General features: G+C 41.7%; 1 protein-coding gene across 1 annotated transcript in view; it reads left to right on the top strand.

Moving 5' to 3' along the window:
• tesk1b (testis associated actin remodelling kinase 1b) overlaps window positions 1–15400 on the top strand; it is a 28151-nt gene extending 12751 nt beyond the window's left edge. The window contains exons 3-11 of the mRNA XM_044097728.1: window positions 3448–3569; window positions 3702–3750; window positions 5131–5277; window positions 6116–6198; window positions 11115–11196; window positions 11842–11925; window positions 12915–13001; window positions 13330–13429; window positions 13517–15400. Coding sequence (XP_043953663.1) covers window positions 3448–3569; window positions 3702–3750; window positions 5131–5277; window positions 6116–6198; window positions 11115–11196; window positions 11842–11925; window positions 12915–13001; window positions 13330–13429; window positions 13517–14598 — 1836 coding nt within the window. The 3' untranslated portion in view covers window positions 14599–15400. The remainder of the gene's footprint in view (window positions 1–3447; window positions 3570–3701; window positions 3751–5130; window positions 5278–6115; window positions 6199–11114; window positions 11197–11841; window positions 11926–12914; window positions 13002–13329; window positions 13430–13516) is intronic.
• The last annotated feature ends 11135 nt before the right edge of the window (window positions 15401–26535 follow it).

Here is a 26535-nt window from a genome sequence, read left to right as displayed (position 1 = left end):
TTGTTCGGAGGCTACAAAACAGCTGGGTCAAATGAGGCTGCATCAGCCTTTGGCACATGTGTGTAATGCAGCCAGTCTGCAGCGTGAGTCACAGTGTGGCGGGTTGTTAATCCCTGGATTATAGATGAGCATGTAAGTATTTCTACAAGGAGGTGGGCAGGGAAGAGAGGCCAAACGGGATTTTTAGCTGCAGAGCTGCAGGTGCGGCACCTGCAATGTAGCATGAATCCATATTCAACCCCCGTTTCCTCCAATACCCCTAAATAAAATGTATTGCAGCCAATTGTCTTCAGATGTTGCGTAGTTAGTAAATAGTCCGCCTGTGTGCATTTAGACTGTAGTATAAATCAATTTGTGAAGTATGCAAAGGTTTTAGAAAACATTCGTAAACCAACAGGAACAAGACAGTTGGAACAATTTAAAGACTCTTTATAGACTCTAAAAACTGTTGCAAAAAGCATTTAGCATCTAATGCCATTTTATTTTGTCGGTCCATTTTGTTTAGCTGTTGTCATTTAATCTATATACTATTTGCACTTCATAATCAAAGTTCCGTTTATCACATCTGTTTATAAGACACAAACGTTTGCACTTGTAACGTGTGAAAGTTCAAGGTGGAGGAGGAAAACTTGTACTGCAGTCTTACCCACCTCCCTACAAAAGTGATTCATTCTCTTAGTGCTGCGGAGAGGCAGAGATGAGTCCAACACTGGCTCCACTTCCTGCTTCGTTTTCCACCTGGAGAGAAGGCGGCTTCATTGCCCTCAAGTGTGATTTGCATGTTTGTGTTCATGCACATCCTGCAGCTTGACTTGGAAGGCTGCGATTTGTCCTCCTCAGAACAAACGATGTCCTTTTCTTTTGTGCAGACCTGCGTGTGTGAATATGCGTGCGTGCACGTAAACATGGATGCAGGACTCAGATCTAGGCCAGTGTCGCGGCTCGGAGGCTCTGCTCTTTGACCCTCCTCCTCCTCCACCACCGCCGCTCCTTCATTACACACTCTTCTTTTGCTAATGAAGGCGCAATCTGAAACCCTGCTGTGCCCCTTTGGCTTTATTATTAGCATGGAGGAAATTTGGTATACAGTCAAGCATTAAGGTCACAACTCCTGATTGCTGATGTAAATAACGGTTTGTTATTAGCAGCAGGGCGGACTTCTGTTTCAGCAAACTAACATCGCAGAAGAGATTTAGTTTCTCCTTGAAATTAAAACCCAAGCTGAGTTCTTTTTCTTTTTTTTTTGTATCCTTACTTCATTATTTTTAAACTAGTTTAGTATTTTACAAGTTTGTTCAAATGCTAAAATAAGTTTGTTGGACTTCTTGAAGACGTTTAACCTTTGACCTGGAAAGGCTCCTTGGACTCTCGGGTATTTATCCTTTTGTGAGACTGTGCACATCCTCCGCGCTGCTGGGGGGGGGGTCACATGTGGGTCACATGTGGGTCCCTGACCTCTGTGCTCGTCACGTCAGTCACCAGGGCCGAATGAGTCGAGGTGCGACCGCACGTTGGACCCAGAGTGGAAGGGTTCCAATTCCGCATTGTTAAATTTTAATTATTTATGGATCTCTGCAGGAGCCGCCGCAGTGTGGAAATGCGACCTGAATGTTGTCATGTGCACAGGTCCAAGGGTGTGTGGAAATCCCTCGTGTGTCCAAACAAGTCTGCTGTAAGAGGCAGGAAAACAGCTACAAACGGATCGAGTGACTAATTTACAATTTCCTGGTGTATTCTTTGGTTATTTCTTTTTCCAAAGTATTCATGTTTACATCTATTTTGGCTCTGATCACATTTGGACCCTCTACTTTGGTGAAATCTGACATTTGACCCCTGATCCAAGCAGAATGACTTTGATCTCCATCTTGGCGGTAAATACTACAAATTTAAATTTTCTCCCTTGCAAATTAGACCTGAAGCAGTATGACATTCTCTGTGAACAATGACCTTGAGCAAGAAAAAAAAAAAAAAAGTTATGTATTGTGTTGCAAATGCGAACAACGGCAACTCTTTCAGCCAGCTGACCAGCAGTAAACGGCAACAGGTGCAGGGAGAGACAGCTGGATAGAACGGGTTGCTCCAGGACGTTCTCATTCAAAGAACTTTAATCAGTGGGTTCAGCATGAAATTGCTGCCCTGATGAATCCCTCTATACTTCAACAACGACCCATTCTCAAAACCAAACACTGAAAACAACCAAAACTTTAAAAGTATGAAGATCTAAAACCCCAAAATGAACAGCAAGCCTGTTAGCTTAGCAAGGCTAAAACGGTAAACACAGAGAGGATTGTTGTGCCATAAATTCAGGGGAGTAAATTTAGCAATAAGAGGAAGACTTTATTTTTCTGTTTTGTAAAACAAATCTTTCACCATCCAGTCTCTGTAGTATCCACGGCAACCACAGGAAAAAAAGTTCTTCCCTGTAACTTTGTTCTTTATTATAAATTGACTCATTTTAGACCAATTTGAGTGAAAGTTGTGTTTCCAGTCTGTAGTATGCTAACAGATTAAATTGTTTTGTTAAGGTGAAGGAGACTTTCCTTCCTGGTTTTATCTCTCTGGGGGAAAAAAATCATAAAGTTGCAATTTTTGCAGAGATTTAATTTTATTAAATTGAATGAACAAAAAGCTCCTTCTACTCTTTCTGAGTACTGTATTGGTTCATCCAGTTCCTCTAAACTCCACAGCATGAATAACCAGCCGGTTCTGTGAACCAGCTGGAGTGTTGGGTTATTCTCTTCTATCAAACCATCTGTCCTGTCGGCCCTCGGTTCATTCTGCGTTGAACTTCTCTCGCTACAATTCTTCCCTTTTTTTTGTTGTTGTTTTTTAAGTTAACAGAAAACCTTTTCCACTGAAACTAAAGCGGAAAATGCAGCCAGTGAAGAGTTTACACGAATGCACCTGGCTCTGTCGGGCTGCTCTCACAGCTTTCCTCCTCATTTCTACTTGCGCTTCTAGTCTCGGGGTAACAGAAGCAGCAACACTGACTTCTTCTCTCGGTGCCAAACAGTTCAGCTGTCGTATCCCCCTAGCATAAATTTCTTTTAGAAGTAAAAATACATACCAAGCAAATGCACGTCCTGGGAGTGCGGGGCGGGGGAGAGAGGGAGGAAGCGAGTCGCGTCTCCCAACGCTACCATACCAGACGGCGCCATCGCCATGACGACAGGTTTGGCCAGGAAGTGCAGCTGATGTTGCAGGCGACCTGCTAATGTTTCCTGGCCGGTCTCCAGAAATCGAGCAGCACAGAGTTTCCACACGCACGGGTTTGGGAATGTTTTTGTTTCTGTGTTTTTACTCTTTTTAAGATCAGTTGGGTTCTTTCTAGCCGACAGTGGGTTCGCACGAATTAAAGGCGCCTTCTGACTGCTTGAGCATTTCTCTCTCTCTGTAATTTTGGACACCATGAGGTTGAAATGGTCCCGTTTTGTCCTGTGATCCCAGGTGCAGCACCGCGTAACGGGTCAGGTGATGGCTCTGAAGATGAACATCCTGGCCAGCAACCGAGCCAACATGCTCAGGGAGGTCCAGCTCATGAACAGACTATCGCACCCCAACATACTCAGGTAACGCAAACGATGATCATCATACGTTTATACACCTGCAAATGCGTCAGTTTCTAATATTTTATTAAGTGTTGATTGAATTGGTCCTTGGAAAAACGTGTGGTTTTGATGGTTTTCCATGTTTCCCTGCAGGTTTATAGGAGTGTGTGTCCATGAGGGACAGCTGCACGCTCTCACAGAGGTGAGGTCCTGATGAAATGTTTCGTTTAGGATTCGCCACAATTTACCTAAAAAGCAGGGTGATAATCTCACCCATATTGCTCTTTATTGTATCAAACAGACATTAGCAGAAAGTTTAAGCTCGTTTTTGTACTCGGACTGGAGTGTCGAGATGATTTCCTGCATCAGTTAGCAGGATGTTCAGCCAAAACTGGCTTCCTGGCTTCTTGTGTAAACGGCAAACTCTGTTGCATTAACAGAGAAGTCGGTTTGGTGTTGATCTTGAAAAAAGTAGCCCACCACTTCAGAGGGGCTAAAAGAAAAATAAACTTTTACCAAAAACCTGTTTCAACACAGGGTGTCTTTGCAGTCTGAAAAAAAATGGGGAGTTTGATTTTGACATTTTGACGTCTGGATAATCGTGGAGAAAAATTTAACAGCTCTGGCTTGAAATCATCATCTCCCAAGTTTCATATTTTTCCACAAAGTGCAGCTTGTGGACCTTTGAATGACCACAGTTCAAGACCACACTTCTTTCTGGGCCTGATCTGGTTTGATTGCAAAATAAGGAAAAGAAGAAGAAGAAGAAGGAATAAGCAGCCAGTTTGCTTTTTTTTTTTTTTTTTTTTTTTTTTTATTTCTTAACTTGAGCCGCTGGCCGAGTAAACATGGAGCTTCTGTCCCTGTCAGACCAATGAGACGGAATCACCTGAATAAACACGCAGAGGTCAGGTGGCTTGTGTCACCTGTTCCTTTGCATCTAATCGGTCCACCAGTGGTTACCATGGTTACCCAGCAGCAAATGGGAAGCAACACAAAGACTTAAAGTGAGATCTGGTGCATTCACACCCGTCTCTTGCGCTCATGCTTGTTTTCATGTCGCTGCGTGTTTTCGACACAGGGCCTGATCTTTAGTTCCTTTTTATTTTTAATTTTTTTAAACTAATGAAGTGAGCTAAACACTTGAAGATGAGGTGACAAGAAAAAGAGGAAATTCAAGCGACCTTGTGATTCAGTTCGCAACTCATTTCCTAAGTTCTGATGTGGAGAGTTTTTATATTTCCTGCTGCTGCTCACACACTTTATTTTCATGAGCTTTCAGCGTTATGAATTCAACTGCAGAGGCCTAGTTCAAGTCTCTAGAGAGATTCTGAGGTTCAAACTCAGCAATTCAAACTTTTGCAGAACATTTTTTTTTTTTTATTAAACTGTAGCTACATGATTGCAATTTGTCCAAACTAAAGTAAGTAGCTGATGAGAAATGAAAATCGGTAGTCCAAGTAGTACTGCCACGTTCCCTTGGATCAGCATTGTTAGGGTTATTCATATCAGAGGTTCAGCAAAGGGTTAAGTCTAAACTGGACATGTTTTTTATTTTTTTTTATCTTTTTCTGTGGTCCAGTACATTAATGGCGGTAACTTGGAGCAGCTGCTGGGCAGCGACATGTATCTGTCGTGGGCTGCGCGGCTCAGCCTGGCTCTGGACATCGCCCGCGGACTCAAGTACCTGCACAGCAAGGGCATCTTCCACAGGGACCTCACCTCTAAGGTTAGCATCAACACTGCCTGCAAGGGGTCACTGAAGGTCACTGAATGAAAATTTTCACCTTTTTTTTTTTTTTACATTTTAGACCCATTTCTGCAGAAGGTAAAGGTTTTCCTTGTGTATTGTCGCCATGCAACGAAGTGTGCAATAACATCACGTTGCTCTAACTCTAGCTTTGTGACAGCAATATGCTGGAATCAGATCAGAAAAGTTCAGAATTAGAAGTATTGGCTAACTGGCCTCAAAGTGACTTTTAATCCTAGCATAATCCTTCCAGATTGTGCCAATTTCCTGAAAAGAGGCTCTTGGATGCAGTTTCAGATTTCTGTTAAGTCTACGGATTTAAAGAAAATTATATTATTTTAAAAGGAACAGCATTCAGTTTTAAATACATTACATCTGTAGTTGGTTCAACAAGAGGTCAAAATAAAACTTAAATTCATTTTACAGATTTCTTTTTGTAAATTTCTTTTTATGTTAAACAAATTGTCGTTTTTGTTGAAAGGTTCTAAGTCTTTTCTTTATGTAAACTATGATGTGTACTGTGTGTTCACTGACTTCAGGAAGCATTTCTGGTTTTTATTTAGCAGTACCATTATTTTTATGTGCTAAAAACAAGAAATTATAAACCATAAACAATTTATTTTCATTTCCACAAAGAGGCTCTACTTTCTAGTTGTGTAAAGAGCTCAGTTAATTACAGTTAAAATTTGTCGTTATGGCAACTAAAACCTACTGAATGCCTCCTCTTGGATCACTACTGAGGTGATCATGCCGTCTGCATTTTTGGATGTGAAGCATTGAATGGTAACCATCGTGACCTCTGACCTCCTGTGTGCAGAACTGTCTGGTGCGCTTGGAGGGTGGCGTGTGCTCAGCTGTGGTGGGAGACTTTGGCCTGGCAGAGAAAATCCCAGATTACAGGTCAGTCGATAACAACGTAACCATCTATAAACTTTCTGCGATTAGATAAGTTTCAATAAATCACATGCCTTCACTTCTTTCTTTGTGTGATATCGGTCATGCCGTATCTTTCTGAAAATATTTTCACTCAACTTCTCCATTTTTATTTTTTTTTTCTTCCCCCGCCCTCATCCAACCTTGGACACATTCAGATGAGACACGGTCACAAAAAATGGGACCATTAATCACAGTAGATTTAGTTTTTAATGGTATGCAGACGCCAGTCGCCTCCTCCAAATACTGTGGTCTGACCCCCGTTTGCTCTCTCAAATAAAAGAGTGGACAGACGGAGTAAATATTGACGGCTCTGAGTCACGCTGCAGATGACGCCCAACTAGCTCTGTTGCTCCCATCATGCTCTCTGCTCCTGTGTTTGCAGCTGCATTTAATCACATTTGTGCGGTGCGTGTAATTTATAGTCATTCTGCACTGTTTGACAAGAAACAGAAGTTTTATTTTGTTTAGGGTTTTTTTCTTCTTGGTTACTTCATGGCTCCAGAATCGGTTTGAGGTCAGATTCTGTCCTCAGGAACCAGATTTACCACAATGTGGAAAAATGTTTCAGAATCGTCACCCTTTCAAAATGCTGCTTGTGAAATAAGTCTCTTGGCTGCAATCATAAGAGTTGGAAGGAGAGCAAGTGTTTGTGTAAAGTCACTATTTTAGAAAATTACTGGCACATTTGCATATTTCTGAGGTCATATGTAGAAACGATTACGTTTAAGCCCCGGAAAGGAAGCGCTAAATCCAAAGTTGGATCTGGTGTTGAGCAAGTAAAGCTGTGCAGCTGCAGAAATTATGATTATGGATGCGAGAAGCTGCAGTTCTAGACTTAGAAAAACATGTATGGTCATTGGAGATCCATGAGTTAGTTTTAGGGCATGTGATGCTGAAATTGAATTTTTTGTCAAAATTTGTTTTGGTCAATGGTAATGCTGTGAGCATCCCCATTGCTGCTATCCTCGTCCAGGTCCTCATAGCCAAAGGAGTCCTTGTTCTCAGCGTAGTCTTCATCACGCTCTTCATAGTTCTCATCTTCCTACCTGGTTTAGTCCTCATGCCTGACCCCTGGTCAACATTGCTGTCATTGTTCCTTATTTATCATAGCCTTATCCTTTTCCTTCGTTCTTTCGAAAGTTCCTCTACTGCCATTGCTAAATCTAAAGTTTTAAACTTTACTCAATTACTAATATTTGTCCATGAAATTGTAAATGGACTGAACTTATATAGTGCTTTTCCAATCATTTTTACCTCTTTACATAAATTAATCCACCCATTGGTACCCACATTTATGCATCGATGCACAGATCGGCAGGCAACTTGGGGTTAAGTGCCTTGCCGGAAGCTGAAATCAAACCTACAACCTTCTGATCGCGACTGCTTTACCAACAGAGCCACAGTCGCCCCAACCATCTTCCAGTGCGAAGAGAGAAGTGTCGATCCAAACGAGGCGGCTGTTATTGTTGATTCAATATCTGGAAGCTTGGCCAACACGGATTGAACGGCTTCGTTCACTTCCTCCACTGCCTTTGCTAAAACGGCGCAGAATATTCTTCACAACTTCACTTTGTGTTCACCGATCGGCCCGGTAGAAAATCAGTATTGTTGTCGTCCTCAATCTAGTCTCTCTCACAGCAATTCTCATCTTGGTTATTATTTTCCTCTACGCAGTCGTCACTTGTGTCACTGAAGTTGTTAATCCACATTCTGTTAGTCCTTGTCTTTCTCATCTTCCTCGTTGCCATCTCCTTTCCGTTTTGCATCCTAATAATTGCTCCCTCACCATTATCGTAGTTTTAGTGACGATAGTCACCACAGTCGTCATCTTGGATTGTAAATAATCAAAGCTGCAATAATACTTATCGTACTCCCATTCTACCACAAAAGATAAAATACTGCCTATCAGTTTGCATATTTTAAGATTTTCTTTTGTATAAATTCATCTCTTAATCACATTGCACAATATGTTCTTATCTTTGCTTCAGCTGAAAACTGTAACTTGTAACAGTAAAATTCTCGACCCTAAAAAAGGGAAAACTCTGACCTTTAAACCGTCTCCAGATTGGAGGTTTCTCATCCAACTTTGAGTCTTCTGCCAACAGAGCAGCTGCTACAGAGCTGAACGTCTTGGCTGTGGTGTGTTCATGAACCAAGGGAGGGAAAATCAGAAATCAGTGCAAAATGTTAATGGGTTTTAAGGTTTGATTGATTGATTGATTTTTAAGGTTTGAAATTCTTGAACATGCACACACATCAGTTTAATTAATTCTTAGATGTTCAATGTTTAATAGTCGGACATTATTTTTAGAGATAATTTTTTTTTCAAGCTGTTGCCTGCAGAGTTGTGCCCTTTCCTCTTTTCTAGCTCTGCAGAGTCGGAGACGCCTCGCCCTGCAGCCAGACTCGCCTTCCTCAGTGTGCTCTGCTTCCGCTCCCTCTGGTTCGGTCGAGCCACCGTTTGTGTTTACACAAGTGCGCACCACAGTCGGGCAGCCGGGGGCCCGCTCGTAACTTTCTCGCTTTAAATGCTTTCCGTGTGCATCACCTAGTAAAATGTGAGCAGGAGGGAAACTGAAAACGAGGCCTGATATTTCCCAAATGCGACATCTCTCTCTCTTTCTCCACCTGAATGACAGCCACTGTTTACTTTTACATACTTGTGCCTCCATTTTTTTTCTTTTCTTTTTTTTTTAAACGGCAGCTGGTGGATTGTGCGTCTGTCATCCCCGAGGTCGTGTTTGCTTTTCGTTTTTACTCAAACACATTTGCACACCAACAGAGCGGATGCCGTGTTTGTGTTGTTCGTCTGCAAAACGGCATGGAGTGGAGAAAGAAAGAGGGAAGCAAAGGACATGATTGAGGAGTCTGTTGGGGGGGGATTAGGGAAAAGCTCCAAATATGGTCAAACTATTACAACCCCCCCTCCCCCACCCATCCCACTGCTCCGCTCACTGTCCCTCTGGTCTTTTTTTGTTTTTACTCCAACTCGAACTTGTCGGTCGAGCCGGTTTCCTTCTGTCTTCTGCACGTTCTCGTTTGTGCCAGTCCACTTCTCCAAATGGTGTTTACACCGGGAGCCGTGACCGTCTCGGCTCTTGTTTTGGATTTTCTGCTGCATCATAACCCGCCGTGGCAGATGGAAATAGAAACAGGGAGGAAGTAGCTGCCAGCAGGAGGGGGTGCTCGTGTGTGTGCAATCACATCGTCCCTCTTGCACATTCTTCAGTTCCTTCCTTTTTTTTTTCTCTCTCTGCTAAAGTTGCACAACAATATCACGACATAACTGAAAATACTGTGGTTTCTTAGACGCAGGGGAAGCGCAGGCAAGTACACAAACACAGTGACCTCAGAAAACCTCTCTTCCCTTGAGTCTGTGCTAATCAGATTTAAGTGTTTTTTATGCGTTTTATTTATTTGTTGCTTACGTTGCCTTACAAGTACCGCAGTTTAATCTAGTTGATGCTTTTCAGCAAATCCGGGGCTGCGGAAGTTGATTAATCTACTTCTGGTCTTGATGTTCATTGTAAAGGATATGGAAGATTCTGTGTTCTGCTTGTTCCTGCAAATTAGGTTATTAATTTTGAATGTATTGTGGGAGGGAGGTTCCACAATCAACGTCCAATGTGATTAAATTCAATAGTTTTGTGCATTCTTTTCTTGTTTTTAAAACAAAACATGCTTTTAAAAGGAAATGTTTGCATACAATAAAATTATTGTCTTTAAACAGTTGTCAAGCTTTTCTATATTTTTTATTATTAATTTTACAATATTTGATCTGATGGAGGCGGACTTGCCAAAAATTTTAGCAAACTAAAGTCATACAGGATGTAAAAACATGTACGTTTGTTTTTAACAAATCTGAAAAATATTTGGCGCATGGAATAAACAAACTGACCTACAGCAGGGTTGTTTTTTTAATTTAATGTCAATAGTGCAAGACAAGTGAATATCTAATTTTCTTAGACGGTAAAATGCCTACACCCTTAGCGTCTCTTGTAACAAAAATACAGACATTTAATTATACATTTCAGTCCAAATGTGGGAGATGTTGCTGCCACACGCAGTAATTTGACATCTAGATAATGCTTGTTGTTGTTTTTAGTCTAGGTAAATTGTTCCCTGCTCTGTGCCTCGTATTTGTAGCGCCTAAACTTGTTCGTTTTTATTAGTTTAAACCACAAACCTCTAAGTATTATTGGTCAAATGAGACCCAGATGTAAAACGTTTTGGCTGACATGCAAAACAGGACTGAGGCTATTGTGAATAGTTTGTGTTTTAACGAAGGTAATCGGGTTGTATTGCTAGTAGTAGTTAGCATCAGAAGAGCTAGAAAATCCCACAGGTCATCCAAGTTTCAACTGAACTCAGGTGAACCATGCGTTCCTGTAGTTCTCCTAATTGCATTGTTTTCACTTTTTCATTGCAAATTTTCCGTAATTATAAATACTAAATGTTGGCTGTAGGTTGAAAAACTGATTTGTTTTTTTTTGTTTTTTAGCTTTTTTTCCGTGGTGGACGGTCAAAACCAAACATGAACTGTAAAAAAAAAAGCACCGAGTCATAATATTTAAAAATTTTAAACTTTACCTTTTTTAGCTCCAGGCTCAGTTAATCAGAAGGAGTCTGAAAGTTCAAGCTTCATTCTGATACTTTTTATTCTAATTTCAGCTCAACTTGGTCTTAGCTTGTTGGGCTTTTTTCCCCCAGTTTAAAGCTTTTGTTGTGTATTGTAACTCAGTTTTAAGCCCTTTTTGTACATTTTAGTTTTATATTAATACTTTTATCCCAAAAGTGTCATTGGAAGTGAATTTAAACGGGCCGTTTAGAAGTTAGCATCTGAAAGCTACCGTTTAGCATCGTTCTTCTTCTTTCCGCAGTGAGGAGGAGCCTTTGGCAGTTGTTGGCTCCCCCTACTGGATGGCCCCAGAGGTGCTCAGAGGAGAAGTGTACAATGAAAAGGTACTGAAGATGAGTGACCTCCTTCACTCTCTAAGCTTCAATGTCGTCTGTGGGTGTAACAAAGCTGGTTGAATAAACCATGAAACTATGCAGTGAGGTAAAGCCATAAATGTGTAAATAATAATTTTATTGTTGAGAGAGCAAACAGACAGGTTATGTAATTGTAATATTTCCTCATATGTAATTGTAGAGCGGGGTGGAAATTCCCACTCAACACTAGAGTTAAAATATTGATGATCAAGTCTTGGTGACGTTTCAAAGTGCCAGAGCTCAGAGGAAGCTGCAGATTTGTACAGAAAAATAAAACCATTTGGTGCAACAATATAATGACGATCCCACTGACCCTCCTTGGTGGCTGGATATATTTAGATTTTCAAATGATATTTTTCATGGCTTTGGTTGTATTGTTGCAAATCTCATAAAAATTGGGTAAATTCTATTGTGGGAAACATTTTCAGTGTCCCCTTTTATGTATATTAAATGCAGATATACTCTTACCTGCTATTAATCTGCCAATTTGCATATCTGTAAAACTAACTTTGCACAAAAAAATAGACTGTATTGCTAAAATATTAGAGGAATGGATAGTTATTGTTTCTTTATCCCAATAGTTTCTTGATGAATGGTTTCATGGTGTCGCTGCAGGTGGATGTGTTTGCGTACGGGATCATCTTGTGTGAGATCATCGCGAGGATACAGGCCGACCCAGACATCCTGCCACGCACCGAGGTACCGATTCAGCTTTCCATGGCAGAGCCGAGCTGCTTAACCCCACTACGCTGTGCATCGCATCTACATCCTGTTTGAACCAGACCAATCTTCGCGGGGGGAAACTTTGAAGCCCGAATACAAACATGGCTGCGTCCATAACGCAGATGACGCCGAGATCGGCAGAAATTTTAATGTGGTGTCGTGATGACTGGAGCTGCTTTAAGCAAAGTCACGGCTTTGTCATTTCATCATCTTTTCTTTCTTTGTTATCTCGGACAAACAGGAAGCTGGCTGTCCTATCTCGACTGAGAATTCAAATACTGATAAAGGCCTCAAACTCAAGCGAGCGTTTGTGCTGCGCGCAGCGTCAACTCTGCTTGACCCAATAGTTTGTGTGGTCTCTGACCACATAAATATTTGGACTTAGTCTTAAATGTGGTGCTTAAACAGGAAAAACAGCAAAACCACGTGATCTGTTACACTCACTGGGAAATCTCACAATTCAAAAACATCAAATACTGTAAGCTTTTAAAATGTAATAAATTTCTCAGAATTATTGCTGCATACATTGATATGCATACATAGCTTTACTTTCCTGATAACTAGTCATGGACAAATGCTTTGGTAGTGATTCAAGTAAGTTTAGTTTTTGTGGTAGTAAATCACATTCAGTTTTCTGTTCTCTCCGAACAAATGGCAGAAATTAGCTTTAAATTAAGACTTTTTCTGTGGCTTTTTCTCAGTATCTGGACAGATGGTGTATTTGTTAGCCTGTTATTCATACGCAACTGCAGAAATTGCATACATTTCCGGCTGCAAGTGTTTCGGTACTTTGTTTCAACTCCTTTGGGGCTATGATAAGAATATTTCTCCACTCAGTATAATGGTTAAAGCCATTATCTGACAGAAATAAAAATTATTAGAAATTGGACAATAACCATGGTGGACCTTTTTAGAAAGCCATTTAGAATGATATTTTTTATGTGTGTGTGTGTGTTTTCCTTCAGGACTTTGGCCTGGACGTTGAGGCCTTTCAGCACATGGTTGGAGACTGTCCACCTTACTTCCTGGATTTGGCCATCGCTTGCTGCAATGTATGAAACTCTCATTGGATACACACATGTGCTCCGTCTCTAAGATGGCTGCTTCCCATTCTGCTGTCTGTATTATATCTCCTGCCATGACTGTAGGGGAAGTTGAAGGAAGCGTTAGAGCTGGACTTGATGTAACTTTCATATAAATGCAAGTTCTGGATATGGATGGTTTTATGGGATTGTTATATTTGGACAAAAAACATGAAACTAATGTGATCTATTTACTTTTATTTAAGAAAGAAAACAAACACTAGGGAATATGACTACAATGAGAAGAGTCTCTGCTTGTTGTCATACTTAATCGTCTGTATCTGTGTGTCGTTCTCAGATGGCAGCGAGACTCCGTCCGTCTTTCTCCCAAATTGTAGCCGAACTGGAGAAGAAGAAACGAGCTGAGAGAGAGCAGAGAGACGAACTTCCAGTGAAAGGTGAGACGTTGTTTGGGCACCACGTGACAATAATCTGATGTTTTCCTGTATTTAATCTGGCTTTTCTCTGTACAATCTCTTCTCCAGCCCCTGGGTCTCTGCGAAGGCCGTCCCTCTGCGACACGCTAGACCCGCGTCTCTCTCGCAGCAAGTCCGACATGCTGCACCCTCTGGACCCTCATCCCTGTGTCGCCTCGGCGCCCTCCACCCGGGTGAACCCCTTCTCGCAGCGGGAGGACCTCAAAGGAGGAAAAATCAAGCTTTTTGACACGCCCAGCAAGTCTGTCATCTCCCTGACCTTTACCCTGCCGCCTCCGCCGGACTGCGACGACGTTCCCACGTCCGACGGCGAGGTCGTCGACGTGCCCCGGCGGCACAGGCGGTGCCACTCGTTGCCGTGTACGCCTCCGCCGCACATGGTGTCTGCGCCAAATACCGTCCTGGCTGAGGAGTCGTCGATGTTTGAGGTCAACAATGTGAAAGACGGAGGGAGCGAAGAGGACAGTTTGTTGGGAGGGGAGGCAGATATTTCTCTGACGGGTGATTCAGGTCTTCCGATTGAACCAATGTCGCTGAATCTGGCGGACCAAGAGGAGCAGGACATGGAGGAGGAGCCCATGGACTGCACCGTCTCACCAGACACGCAGGACATATCGTCACCCCTTTACTCCAAGCCTCCACCTCCCTCTCACTCCTCGACTCCCTTTAATCCCTCCACATCTTCCATGGCGAAAGGCTGGAGGTCGGCCATCTCCAACGGGCCTCCCAGTCTGCCGCCCCTCTCCAATCTGGACAACCACAATGTGGTTGTGAGCCGGCCGCTCGGCTGGGGCGCTCCCACGGACACTCCCACCGCCAACAACAATGGGTACCACTCCCCGCCCGCCGACCCAGCCGGCTCGTCTCCCTTCGGCTCCGGCAGTGGACACTCTCTGGACCAGGAGGAGGTCATCTCCTGTCCCGGCTGTTGTCTGGCCGGACTCCGTTTCCCTTCGGTGTGTCTGAGAGCTCCGCCTCGTCGAAACCCCTACAAGAACTTGAACGGGGACCACACGGCGTCACGCGGGCTCCTCTGTCCGGGACCCAAGGGCCTGCCGCCCTCCCCTACCATCAACACCACCAACGCCAGCCTGGATCCAGGACTGACCCTGCCAGGAGCTCAAACATAAATCCTGAACTGTCAACACCAAATGCAAAGCTCTTCCCTGGGAATCAAGCGGGTCTTCTTAAAATTTGCACAGATTTTAATGCAGCAATACTTATTTTCCAGACACATGTTTTCTTTTCTTTTTTTGTTTGTTTGTTTTTTTGTTGCACAGGCGTTTGTGTGTCTGCATGAGTTCATTAAAATACAGTCCAGACTTAAAAGAAACGACTCTCTCTCCAGGAAGCACTGTGAGACTTTGCTGGTGGGCGCCCTCTGCTGGACTGAGGGCGTCCCAACACATAATGTCAGCCTGTGATTTGACTGATTGGACTCTGTCGGCATGTGAGCACTCCAGTTTGTGGCAGCGAGATCCTGTAAATTTACAGCTCTTAACGACTATTATTCCAGATGAAACTGATGATGCTGAAATGAGGAATGTTAAGCTTAGTATTAATACTGTTGCATTGATGATTATTTTTGATGTTTGGTGCCTGCTTCTGGATGAGCAGGCAGTTAGTTTTGTTTTCATGCGTTTAATTATCAAGAGGTGTACAGATCATTTCTGCGGCGCGTTTGGTATGCGAGTGACTGTGTGTGTGGGTGTGGGTGTGCGCGTGTGTGTGAGGAGGAGTGTGCTGTACAATGTTAAGACTGTTTTTGTTGTATGAACTTCGTTGGCCCTTTTGGTTGCCTGGTTAAGCACTTCAACTGTTGATAAGGAAACTGTTTATCATTATATTTGGGAATGAATGGTCAAAGACCTGCTTAAGAGATGTACAGATTCTTATTATTTAAAATGGCATTGAATAAAAAGACGGACTGTACGGATGTTTTAGCTGTTTTCTGTTGCCTTCTCCAATGACTCCACATTTAAAGGGTCGTCTTATTTCTACAAATATTGATATTATGATTAATCTTCTAAATACCTTCTCAAAAAAATAAACCAATAAACGTGGTGTTATCGTTTTAACCATGTTTAAATGTATGGCTTATGGCGCTATTAAGTTTTATTTATGTGCATTTAATTAAATTTTTTTTTATCTTTCTCTGCTAATTTAGAGCTTGGTTTAAAAAAAATGTTAATTTTGTTGTTTAAATGTTGGTAATTTTGAGTTAGATTTCTGCTAATGACATGTTTTAAAACACCGTCTGACTGAAAAAGGTTAAAATAAAGATTAGCTCATTTTAGCTTAATGTACTAGATTTGGTGAATAAGTTAACTTTTAATATATTTTTATTGATATTCAGAAATTGGCATTTGGTCTGTTTTTCCCAAGAACTATTTGACAAATTATAACTAAATTTATAACCAAATCATTCACACATTAGCTAAATATTTTTAAAATGGGGAAGACGTACTAGACCTTAAATGTTTTTATTATGTTAACATCTCGTTGGTGTATTAAGTTTCTGGTCAGGGGAAAAACACAAACTTATTGTTTTGTATAAAAAAGAGGAAACTTCTAGAAGCTTTGGGTTTAACATTAAATGTCGGTATCTTAAGATATTTTTGTAAGCAAGCATTAATAATGTGAAATTTTGTCTGGTCCTCTTAGTTGTTATTTAAATTGACCCTGGATAAAAGTTTTATTTACTTGTCTCTAGGAATAGATCAATGAATATTTTCGCCCGGTTCTGCTCTCTGTATGTAAAAATGAGCACGTTGGGGAAATTTTTTTTAATCAGAATTAATACCGGCATTAATTCTTAAAGCAATTTACAAATTAGGAAACCTGTATGTGTTTGGAAGTATTAAACTAGGTTTTCTTTGGTCAATCAATATATCATTCAAAGGAAAAGCTTTTTGTTTCCCCCCCCCCTGAATTATGACAGAAGTAATTCACAACCAAGCAACAAACTCTGAAACGGTTTAGTAAAGTGTCATAAAAGATGACGTTTCTTAAACCCACAAATTGTTAACTTTTTTTTTATGTACACACTATAAAGGGTCTTTAAGTGACATGAGAAAACAGTCCTAATTTATTTTAGGACAAAACGTTCATCAAGCTGGTGATTTGCATCATAAACTTAGGAAATCATTTCAATACTTCATTTAAATGACAAAACGAGTTATTTTATTTTATTGATTCCTATTACAGATAATTCGATCCAGAACTTGAAAATTAATTAGCCGTTCACAGCACTGATATTTTAAACAAGTACAAGCACTACACAGACTTTAGGTTGCAGCGCTCTCCTTCATGGTTTCTCTTCTCACCTTCCTCTCTAAGTGGATCACTCAGGCTGTCCTCTATTACAAAATCTACCCGCCTTTAATTGAATCCTTATCCCTCTCCTCTACCTTCCCGCTCGTCACTCCTGCCTCCTCCATGGTTCCTCATCACGTCTTCTTCACCGGTCCTGTTTCAAAGGGAGTCGCCAACCTCCGATTCTCCGAGCTGCGCGTCGCTTGAGCTCATCGCAGCCTCGCTTTCCTCGGTTCAGAGGTGGCGCAGAGGCCATGAGGTCACGGCGTTCCCCTCGGCGTGGATTTGAATTTGTGCTGTCTGTAATAACTGTCCAGCTCATCGCAGGTGAGTCCTGAAGAAGTTTGGGGATGACTCCGAGGCACAACGTGGTTAGACTTTAACGTCTTTGTTAAAATGCTTCCCCTTCACCCCGTGCTAAACGGTGGTTCCTTTTTGGCATTTTTTGTCAAATGTTGCGTCATGTTATGCTGTGTTTTGTTGCATGTGCAGCATGTTGGTGCAGTTTAAAGTTGTGACAGTTGGACTTAAGGGGTCAGTGAGCACCTGTGTAACTGGGCTATTTCTGTGTCTGGGTTTCGTGCGAACCTCTCAGGGTCGACTGGGTTAGTCTGCTACACCGCTGTGGAATCACTGGACTTAGGTTGCCTCCTGCGGTGGGATTGTCCCCATGCCAGTCCTAATATCACCTACACAGTGCAGACAAAGACTCAGGGGTAAGTCCTAATCCCCGGCATGTGGGAGGCCAGAAATTCAACTCCTGACTCAGTTACTCAGCATAAATATGTACTCTTCTATGTAGTAGTTATTCCAAACATTTCAAAAATTGACAGAAAATGTCATAAAATTAACACTTCATATGTAGACTACATGGTTTTACTGTACAAAACTTGTATTAAACTCCAACAGTGGTGCAGGTCTGATTTTTAAAAAGTAAATAACACAAGAAGACAAGTAAAGGCCTTCCAAATGTAGTTAGTATTTATGTTGTGTGCATTGTTATAAGATGTTCAAAGTTTTCTTTTTTGTTTTGTTTTGTTCTTTGCAAAATATGTGGTGTGCATTTATTGGATATGTATAAACCGCCTTTTCACTTCCACAGACAGACATTTGAGCTCGTTCTCCTCTGCAGAATATCTCAAACTCAGTCAGATTGCACAGAGAGCGTCTTTAAATCTGCATTTTCAAATACCTTACGCAAGTTTACAATTAGAGTGAACTTTGATTAGGCCATTTAAACACATTAGTACGATTTGTTCTAAATATACTAAACCAGTAACCTGGGATAGGGTGTATGTTTCAAAACTTTTGGAGCCTCTGTGAGGTTTTTCTTCAATATTTGCTGCATGCATCTTGCCATCAACTTTGACCAGCTTAACAAGAGACAAAGATAAATTCTTCTACATGTTTGCTGTATGTTTCTTTTTGGAGTTACGTGCTAGTTTGTTTAGGTCAAAGATCATTTTCAGGAAAAAAATAAATAAATAAATTTGTGGTCTTGACATGACAAGATGTGAAAATGTTTTAGGGTTCTTAATACTTTCGCAAGTTATCAAATCTGTTAAATTCAGATTTTATTCTGGCTGACGTGGCAAAGCTTACTAACCGTCATTTATCGTCAAGCACTACAAAGATTTTATATTGCCAATTTTTTTATTTATTTATTTTTGCTTGGCTAAAATCTGATAATATGAAGAGTTATCAATAATTTCACTTTCATTGGTGTGTTTTTTTTCTTCTCCATACGCATAATATTTATAAAAAAACCCTATTTCAGCTGCTGACTCTTGAGGCCTACATTCTTCTATTGGAAAAGCTTTGAAAAAGTAAAGCCAGAGGGAGCAGCAGAAGAGGAAAAGCTGTTATTATGCATCTGAGTTTCTGAGTTGTGTTTCTGCGGTGCAGGGATCCCTGGCAGGACGTGCCCTGGTGCGTCTGGATCTCCTCCCGGAGCTGCGACGTCTCGCAGGTCTTTTCAAGCTTTGAGCTCTACAACATGATTCGCCTTGGAGTCCACCTCAGCCCCAGCTCCATTGTTTGGATTAAGCCACACAAGTTTGACTACAGCGACTTCAGTCAGTGGTTGTTTATGCTGTTGTAACTCAAGCCAAAACTGCAATATGAAATTTTAAATTTTTCCACCTGTTGACAGAGGTGAAAATAAACCATTTGAAAATAAGAGTGCTCTCTTTTTTCCACCCACAGCCTTCAGCCCTCCGTCTGTCTCCGTCTCTTTGAACAACGACAGCCTGTCTGTGAAGGTGCAGTTCCCCTGCGCTACCAGCAGGAGGTGCTCTCGTGATGTGTGTTGTCCCGTCTCCACGCTGATAGACCCCTGGACCACCGTCACCGTGTTCAATACGCTCAACCCCTCTGACAACCAGGTCTGACATTAGCGACAAATTATTAAAGTGCAAATTTAAAAATATTTTTGTTAAATGAAGATTATATTATTATTATTATTATTATTATTATTATTATTATTATTATTATTATTATTATTCTCAATAGATGTAGCTGATTAAATAAAGCTGAGTCATTGAGAACATTCATGATCTTGACATGAATGAAAATTAATTTTGACATCCAAAGCCTTCTCAAACCATAAAAACAACGCATTAATCAACTTATACTTTAAGTGTTGCATTTGTAAAAAAAAAAAAAAAAAAGAACATATACATTCTTACTCGATACAAAAGGTCTTTTGACAACTTTTGACATATGTCTGTTTTCTGTTTGTGTGTGACAGAGCCGCACAGTTTGGACTCAGGAAGTGGTTTCAGTCATTGAGTTCTCGGGTTTGTCTCCGGGTCAGAACTACTGTGCTGAGGCCAACTTCTCCTTCCCGACCTTCTCCATGGCTGCTTCCCCCAAATCGGCTCCAGGGTGTGTTGAAACTGGCTCCAGATCAGGTCAGGAGGAGTCAGGAAATCACTGAAACTGCCCGGATCTTCAGAAGGAGATGCATTTGGTTCTCTCTTACTGAGAGGTTAGAGAAGGTCTCACATGGTGAACCAGTTTGATCCAACCAGACGTTGAACCTAAAAGGCCAAACTGATCTCCTGCTGATGTTTAATGCGTCTTTAATCCTTCAGCTTTGTTTGTTGTTTGTTGTTTTTGTGTCTGCAGGGATGCTGCCAATGCTATGTCTTGGAACTGGTCTGTCCTTTGTGTTCCTTTTGTTGTTTCTCGTGGCGTTTCTGCGAAAACCCAGACGGGACCGACCGGCTCCCGACAATCCACCCAAGGCTCTGGTAGGATTTTCTCCAACCTCGCCCCAGCGTTCCTTCAACAAACGATTGTGTTCTTAGCTTTTCTTCTTGCTTTAGGCAACTTCTCAGGATGCAGAGTCTTTGACTACGCCCGTCTGTGTCCCTGTCGAACCTTGTGACCCTTGTGACATCCACCTGGAGCTAATAGATGACCACGGCTCCGTCGACTGGAGCGTAGAAAACTAAAACTCAAGCCAACTTGTGGATCATGATCCCAGCACAGGTGTGGTATGTTGTCACAATGGAGGACAGAGGCAGAAAAAAGGCTTGGACTCCAGCACAAGGAATCCCTCTTTGTCCCACTTCTCTGTGGAGACGTCAGATGAAAACTGAAACGCAGAGACTTTTAAAAACGGTTTTCCTCGCTTTGCTTCGTTAGACTCACTTCTCCCTGGATTAGGAACACCTCATGATCTCCCCGTCTCCCTATTTTGCCAGAAATGTTTTTCACAGCTGCTTTTTTTGGGGTGGAAATTTTGTACAAAAGAACAAGGTTCATGCACCTCCAGCATCAGGAAAAAACACAATCAGGATTTACCTGAGTCAAGTGGCCCCCCAACCGTCTTCAAATCCAACAAAACTGGTGTCAAACGTTTGAGCAGTAAAATCCTTGCTTGTGCCGCTATCATTTTAAAGATATCAATAAAAAAAGTTTCCAGAGGTTGTCATCAACGTCTTCAAAAGCGAAAGCAGCACAAATGAAAATGTTTGCTGCACAAACATAGCTGAGTTGTTTGATTTTGTAATTGTAAGCATGGAGCGGAGGTTGACCTCTAATGACCTCAGATGACTTCTGGAAACTTTTTTAATTAATATCTTTAGAACGATAGAGGCACAAATGAACCAAACCCAGCACAAATGTAGCACAAACATTTGACACCCATTTCGTTAGATTTGGGTGACGTGGGTCGGCTGGTTGACCTGTTGACCTTGAAATTTTCACTAATTTCTTCACAGCAGAAGCAGCACAAACAAAATATTTTGCTGTACAAAGTTGAGTTGACTGACACCAATTTTGTCTGACTTGAAGAAAGTTAGGGGGTTGGTTGTCCTCTTATGACTTCAGGGAACATTTATTAATATCTTTAAAATGATAGCTGCACAAAGGCCAATTTTTGCTGCGCAAACCTTTGACCAAAATTTTGTTAGATTTGAGGAAGGTGGGAAAGCAACTTCACTCAGGTTCAGGATTTTTATCAGAAAGATAAGAGGATGCAGATGAGGGAGGTTTTGGTACAAAGTGCCTTCCAGAGTAAATCTCTCTTTTTTGATTAAGAAGAAGAAGTAGAAACTCTCCACTCTGGTGAACCAGCCTTTGTACAATTTGGAGGTGTGTTCACTTCTCCACATGCCATAGCCCTATTCTTCCAGTAATGTGGAACACAGAGTGCAAAATGAAGACTTTCTTGGTGACTTGTAGGTCTTCAAAATGGAAAATGACCCATACTAATACTGCCAAATCAATTACAAAGTGGCCTAAGGACAACAAAGTCAATGTCTGGGAGCGCATAAGCCTTCAACCATTTGGTGGAACCAGTTGTTTCTTAATCATTCAGCTGCATGTTGGCACGCAAGACATAACCGACAGCATCCGGTTTAGGATTTTCAAAATAAAAGCTCCTCCAGACTCAATACGTAGAACGGCCATATTTAATTATTTGTTGCGTGGCTCAGTACCAATTGGTCCATGGACCGGTACCGGTGAAGACATCACTCTTTGATATGACAAAGGAATCTCTTTCTTGAATGTAGCTCACAGACAGCGTTTTCTCAGACCTGTTCCACAGTCCTATCGCGACAGATCACTCTCCAGAGCACGTTCGAAATTAATCGAAACGAGCGGAATATTGATTCCAGATATTACGAGCCTTTCAGAGAAGCAAGAATTTACCAGAACATAGACATGAAGCAACAACAGATCACTTGTGAACATGAAGCTTTTCCAGCTGAGTTTTCATGGATTGAAATGATGGAGCGAAACATCCAAGTCGACTACGACGCTATCATTGTTTTTGAAGATGACAGCGAACCGGAAGATGAGTCAGCAGAGATCCAGGGGGAACCAAGTCCTTCCGGTGACTTTGAGAGTCCAAGATCATTGAAAGTCGAGCAGAAAACAACTCCCTCTGCTGGCTTTGAGATCACCCCCTTAGTGGAAGATATGGAAGAGACTAGCCAACATGTCATCGATCTCACTAAGCAGGTAGGCGATCCTAAAAGTGAACTGCAGAGTAAGATTTTTGAACTCCATGAAGAAAGAGACCGAAGGATTGCATGTCAGGCTGAAGTGAAATCGCAGCAGGAGGAGATTCAAAAACTGCAAAAAATGTTGGAAAAAGAACGTCAACTGCAAGTCAAATGTGAAGATGGATCAAAGGTTTCTTACTCTTCCAAAATTACAGCCGACAAGAGCATTCTTCAACAGCTGGATTACTTCAAGAGGGAGGCAGAAAAATACGCCTCCCGCAATAAAGGTCTCATAGAAGTAATGATTGAAGAATACAAAGTGAGACTTAAATATGAGGAGCAGCTCAAAAGTCACACTGAGCAAGCTTCGAAAATAAAAGAACAGGAGGAAACAGTAAAATCTCTGCAGGGTCAGGTTGCAGACCTGAAGATGAAGTTGAGAGTTGCTCTGGAAAACAACCATCAGAGAGTCTCCAAACAGAGGAGACCAAGGAAAGACAGAACTGGAATCAATCAGGGAGGTTTGAGGAAAGACGTACCTTCAATCAAGCAGGGAGGTCCGAGGGTAGATGGACCTTCAATCAAGCAGGGAGGTCAGAGGGTAGATGGACCTCCAATCAACCAGGGAGGTCAGAGGAAAGATGGACCTTCAATCAAGCAGGCAGGTCCGACGAAAGAGGGACCTCCAATCAAGCAGGCAGGTCCGAGGAAAAACGGACCTCCAATAATTCAGGGAGGTCCGAGGAAAGATGGACCTCTAATCAAGCAGGGAGGTCCGAGGAGAGATGGACCTCCAATCAACCAGGGAGGCCAGAGGAAAGATGGACCTCCAATCAAACATGGAGGACCATGCGACCAACCTCCACTGGTTGCATGGAGGGCCTTCATGTTGGTGTTGGCCTGAAGGCCGATCTAAGCCCGGCTCGGCCTTTACGCAGACCCACACCCAGGTGGCACTAACCTGGATAAAAATCCAAACCCAGGTTTTGCCAACACCGGGCATTATGAAAATGTAATGTTTTATACAAATTTAGGAAATCAAAACAGACACAGGCAAATAATATTCCTAACTAAAAGTCAATGGAGAAAACACAAGATCAATTTCAGAGTTAAAAACACCAAGAAAGCATTCTTACAACATTCCTATATATATATATATAAACTGCAACAGGTAGAATTTCTAAAAAAATAATTGATCTCTCTAAATTGTCCTAAGCTGTGAATGTGTGTGCACAAGGATAAATGTAAATTAGATTAGATGATGGATGGATGAATATTTGTTAAAAGTGTCTGACAGTAAAATATGAAGCTGATAATCTGTGAAAATTCCTCTGACTCTGCTGCTGTCCAGAAACAACCAATCAGAACCAAAAGACAAACTCTTGGTTCTGATTGGTTTCTAATGTGTTGAATGCCTCTCAGCACATTCAACACATTAGGCCACTAATGTACTGCAGCTATGCTATTGGCAGAAATACAGCCTAATATTATATCATCATTATTTATTGAATGAATTTGAAAACAAAATGCTATACAGATGCTATACTATTTCGACCCATATTAGAAAAAGAACGAGGGGGTGGGGGGTGCGCGCGTTGTGAGGATCGACACCGATGCAGTTGTTTCTTACTCATTCAGCATGTTAGCACGCAAGACGTAACCGACAGCATCCGGTTTAGTATTTTCAAAATAAAAGCTCCCCCAGACTCAATACATAGAACGGCCATATTTAATTATTTCTTGCGCGGTCTGGTACCAATTGGTCCACGCAGGGGCGCAACTAGGTATTTTTGAGGTGGATGCGAACAGCTCACTGGCGCCCCCCCTCCCTCCCAGGACATAAACTTGTACAAGTGAGCCAAAGAGCCGGTTCTGTTAGCCTGTGTCTAGACCTCCTGTTGTTAGCATGTTTTCTATCATTCTTATAGCTTGATAGGAAACCTTATCCAAACTGGCAACCCACATTAATAAAATGGTGAAATAATATTGACCACAAAACACTATTTATAAAAGATATCAAAATTTTTTCTACACAATCCTAACAAACGTTTTTAATGTTCTCTTCACAATATTTATTTATTTACTATTAATCTATTTGTATGATTTGTTCTTTTAAATTGTCATCTATATTATTTTTTTGTCTCAGGAAATGACTGAGGGATGAAGAGACTGATGTCTGGTTCTTTAGGTTCTGACGGGTCTGCGTCAGACCATTATATCTGATATCAAACCCACTGGGTGCCACTGAATGTCACCGACACATTTATTTTAATGCCCCTATTAAACTTCACAGTGATTGTTTAGCCCGTGTCTTCCCACTACCGTCTGTATTTTTGCCAGAAGTTTTACTTTAAGGACGGTGTAGTATCGGGTGGACATTTTAAAAAGACACTGGTGGATAGCAGCTCACTGTGGCTGCGTAGTGTCCGTCACTCGGTAACCATGACAACAGCGTCAGTTCGTGGGGTCCTGTTTAGTTCCCGCAACGACAATTTAGTTGACCCTAATATTTCCCCTGTATTTGTTTTGGTCATTATTATTACACTTATTGTTGAGAGGTGTGTTGTAGGTGTGTCTATCAGACATTTATAGCAATACGGAATAAATCGCGTCCTGTATTCGTTCAATACAGGACGAAGACAACAACAACCACCCGTCATTTTAGGCTAGCTTAAGCTAATCTGAATATTTACAACTCTCTTGTTGATACACTGACATTACTTACCTACTGTCTTTCAACCACTTTGAAAAGCTTTTCTTCGTCTCTCCAACATCTTTATCCTTCTCACTCTTCCGTTTTCTGTTTTGTGCCCCGGAGTTTTTTCTGCGCCCTATCTTTAGCTCCCTGTTGTCGAGGCATTACGACAAATTTAAGAAAAAAGAAAAGAAAAAAACGCGCCTCAGCGCGTTCTCGAACGGCCGTTACCAAACTACCTGTATGGGAGGGAAGAGCGGCTGGCAGGAGGGGAGGGGCGCCTAATCAGTGCTGTTCCTCTGTTATCATGCACAAACAGCTGTTAAGTACATAAAATGCTGACTAGAAAGAAAAATCCCTACATCGTTTTTGCGCCCCCTCTAGTGCAGCGCCCCTATGCGTTGCATACGCTAAATAGCCACCTTTTGCGCCACCGCGGCCCGGTGGTTGGGGACCACTGATTTAAAGCACCTAAACTCAGGATTTTGCAAATAAGTTCAAACACAGGAGGAAAGTCAAAAGAAAATGCACTCTTGGATGTTGCTGTTCGATGTAATTTTTCCATTCGTGGAGAAATTTCAAAATGCCTCTGAAACAGACTGGTGATTTATTCTCAGTCGTTCTTGAATTTTGTTTTTCTTTTTTTTGACCGGGTGTTTCAGGTGATGATGTGTTCCAGCTTGAGATCTTTTGATCTATTTTGTGCTTTTAGTTTCTATTAAAGTTTACTGATGAGACACGTCTGGCAGTTTGGGGTTTTTTTCATGTTAATTTTAATATTTATTTACCCATAACATATCAAACATGGTCATCAATCAGAGCTGCGTCGGTATATTTATCTGTTTCTTGTGACTTGCAGTGGAGCAATAGGGAGACTTACTGGTGGGGCAAAAATTATCTCTCTCTGTGTGTGTGTATACATAATCACAGCTCAGTGAAGAATCTATATCTGGTTGTGGTTTTTCTCTGTTCGCTCTCTGAGCTGAGACCCAGTTGAAGTCCAAAAGCATGATCATCTCAAAACAAGAAGCACGAACTTGCTGAAACCCCCCACTACATTTAGCAGCCGGAGAGACAACAGAGCAGATCTTTCCCATCATTTATTGTTTTAAAAAGACACGTCTGACTCACTGTTGCCCCCCCCTGCAAGAAAACAAAGAACGTCCTGTCATCTCCATTTTCTGTCTTCTGTTTTGCTGGCGTTGCATTCTTTCCAGAACATTGAGGCTCTTTGTGGGTTTGGCCATCCAGAATTGTTTGAACACACAAACCTGGGAGGCCGACACAGCAGAGCCAGTGGGATCGGGTTTTATAAATCCGCTCGGCGGGAAGGACTGGATGATTGCATGAAGAGCTGGCTTGTTTTATCAACACCTGATTACACAACAGCCAAGATCCGGACGTGTTCAACGTCAAGGAGCAGGACGTACGTATGCGATTTGGAATAAAGTCTCCGACTTGAACGGAAGTTGCCCTGATTCGTAGTGCTTTTAATTAGTGTTAGCAAGGCAGCATTTTTGGTAGTTTTAGTTCAGAGTAGTTTACATTTGTTTTGAAATGGGGATCATATTATATAACATGTTAAACCGTGGTTACAA

Source organism: Gambusia affinis, linkage group LG18, assembly GCF_019740435.1.
Source record: "Gambusia affinis linkage group LG18, SWU_Gaff_1.0, whole genome shotgun sequence".
In the NCBI taxonomy this organism is placed as follows: domain Eukaryota; kingdom Metazoa; phylum Chordata; class Actinopteri; order Cyprinodontiformes; family Poeciliidae; genus Gambusia; species Gambusia affinis.
The sequence above is the reverse complement of the archived record's forward strand: the minus strand, read 5'-3'. Positions and strand labels throughout refer to the sequence as shown.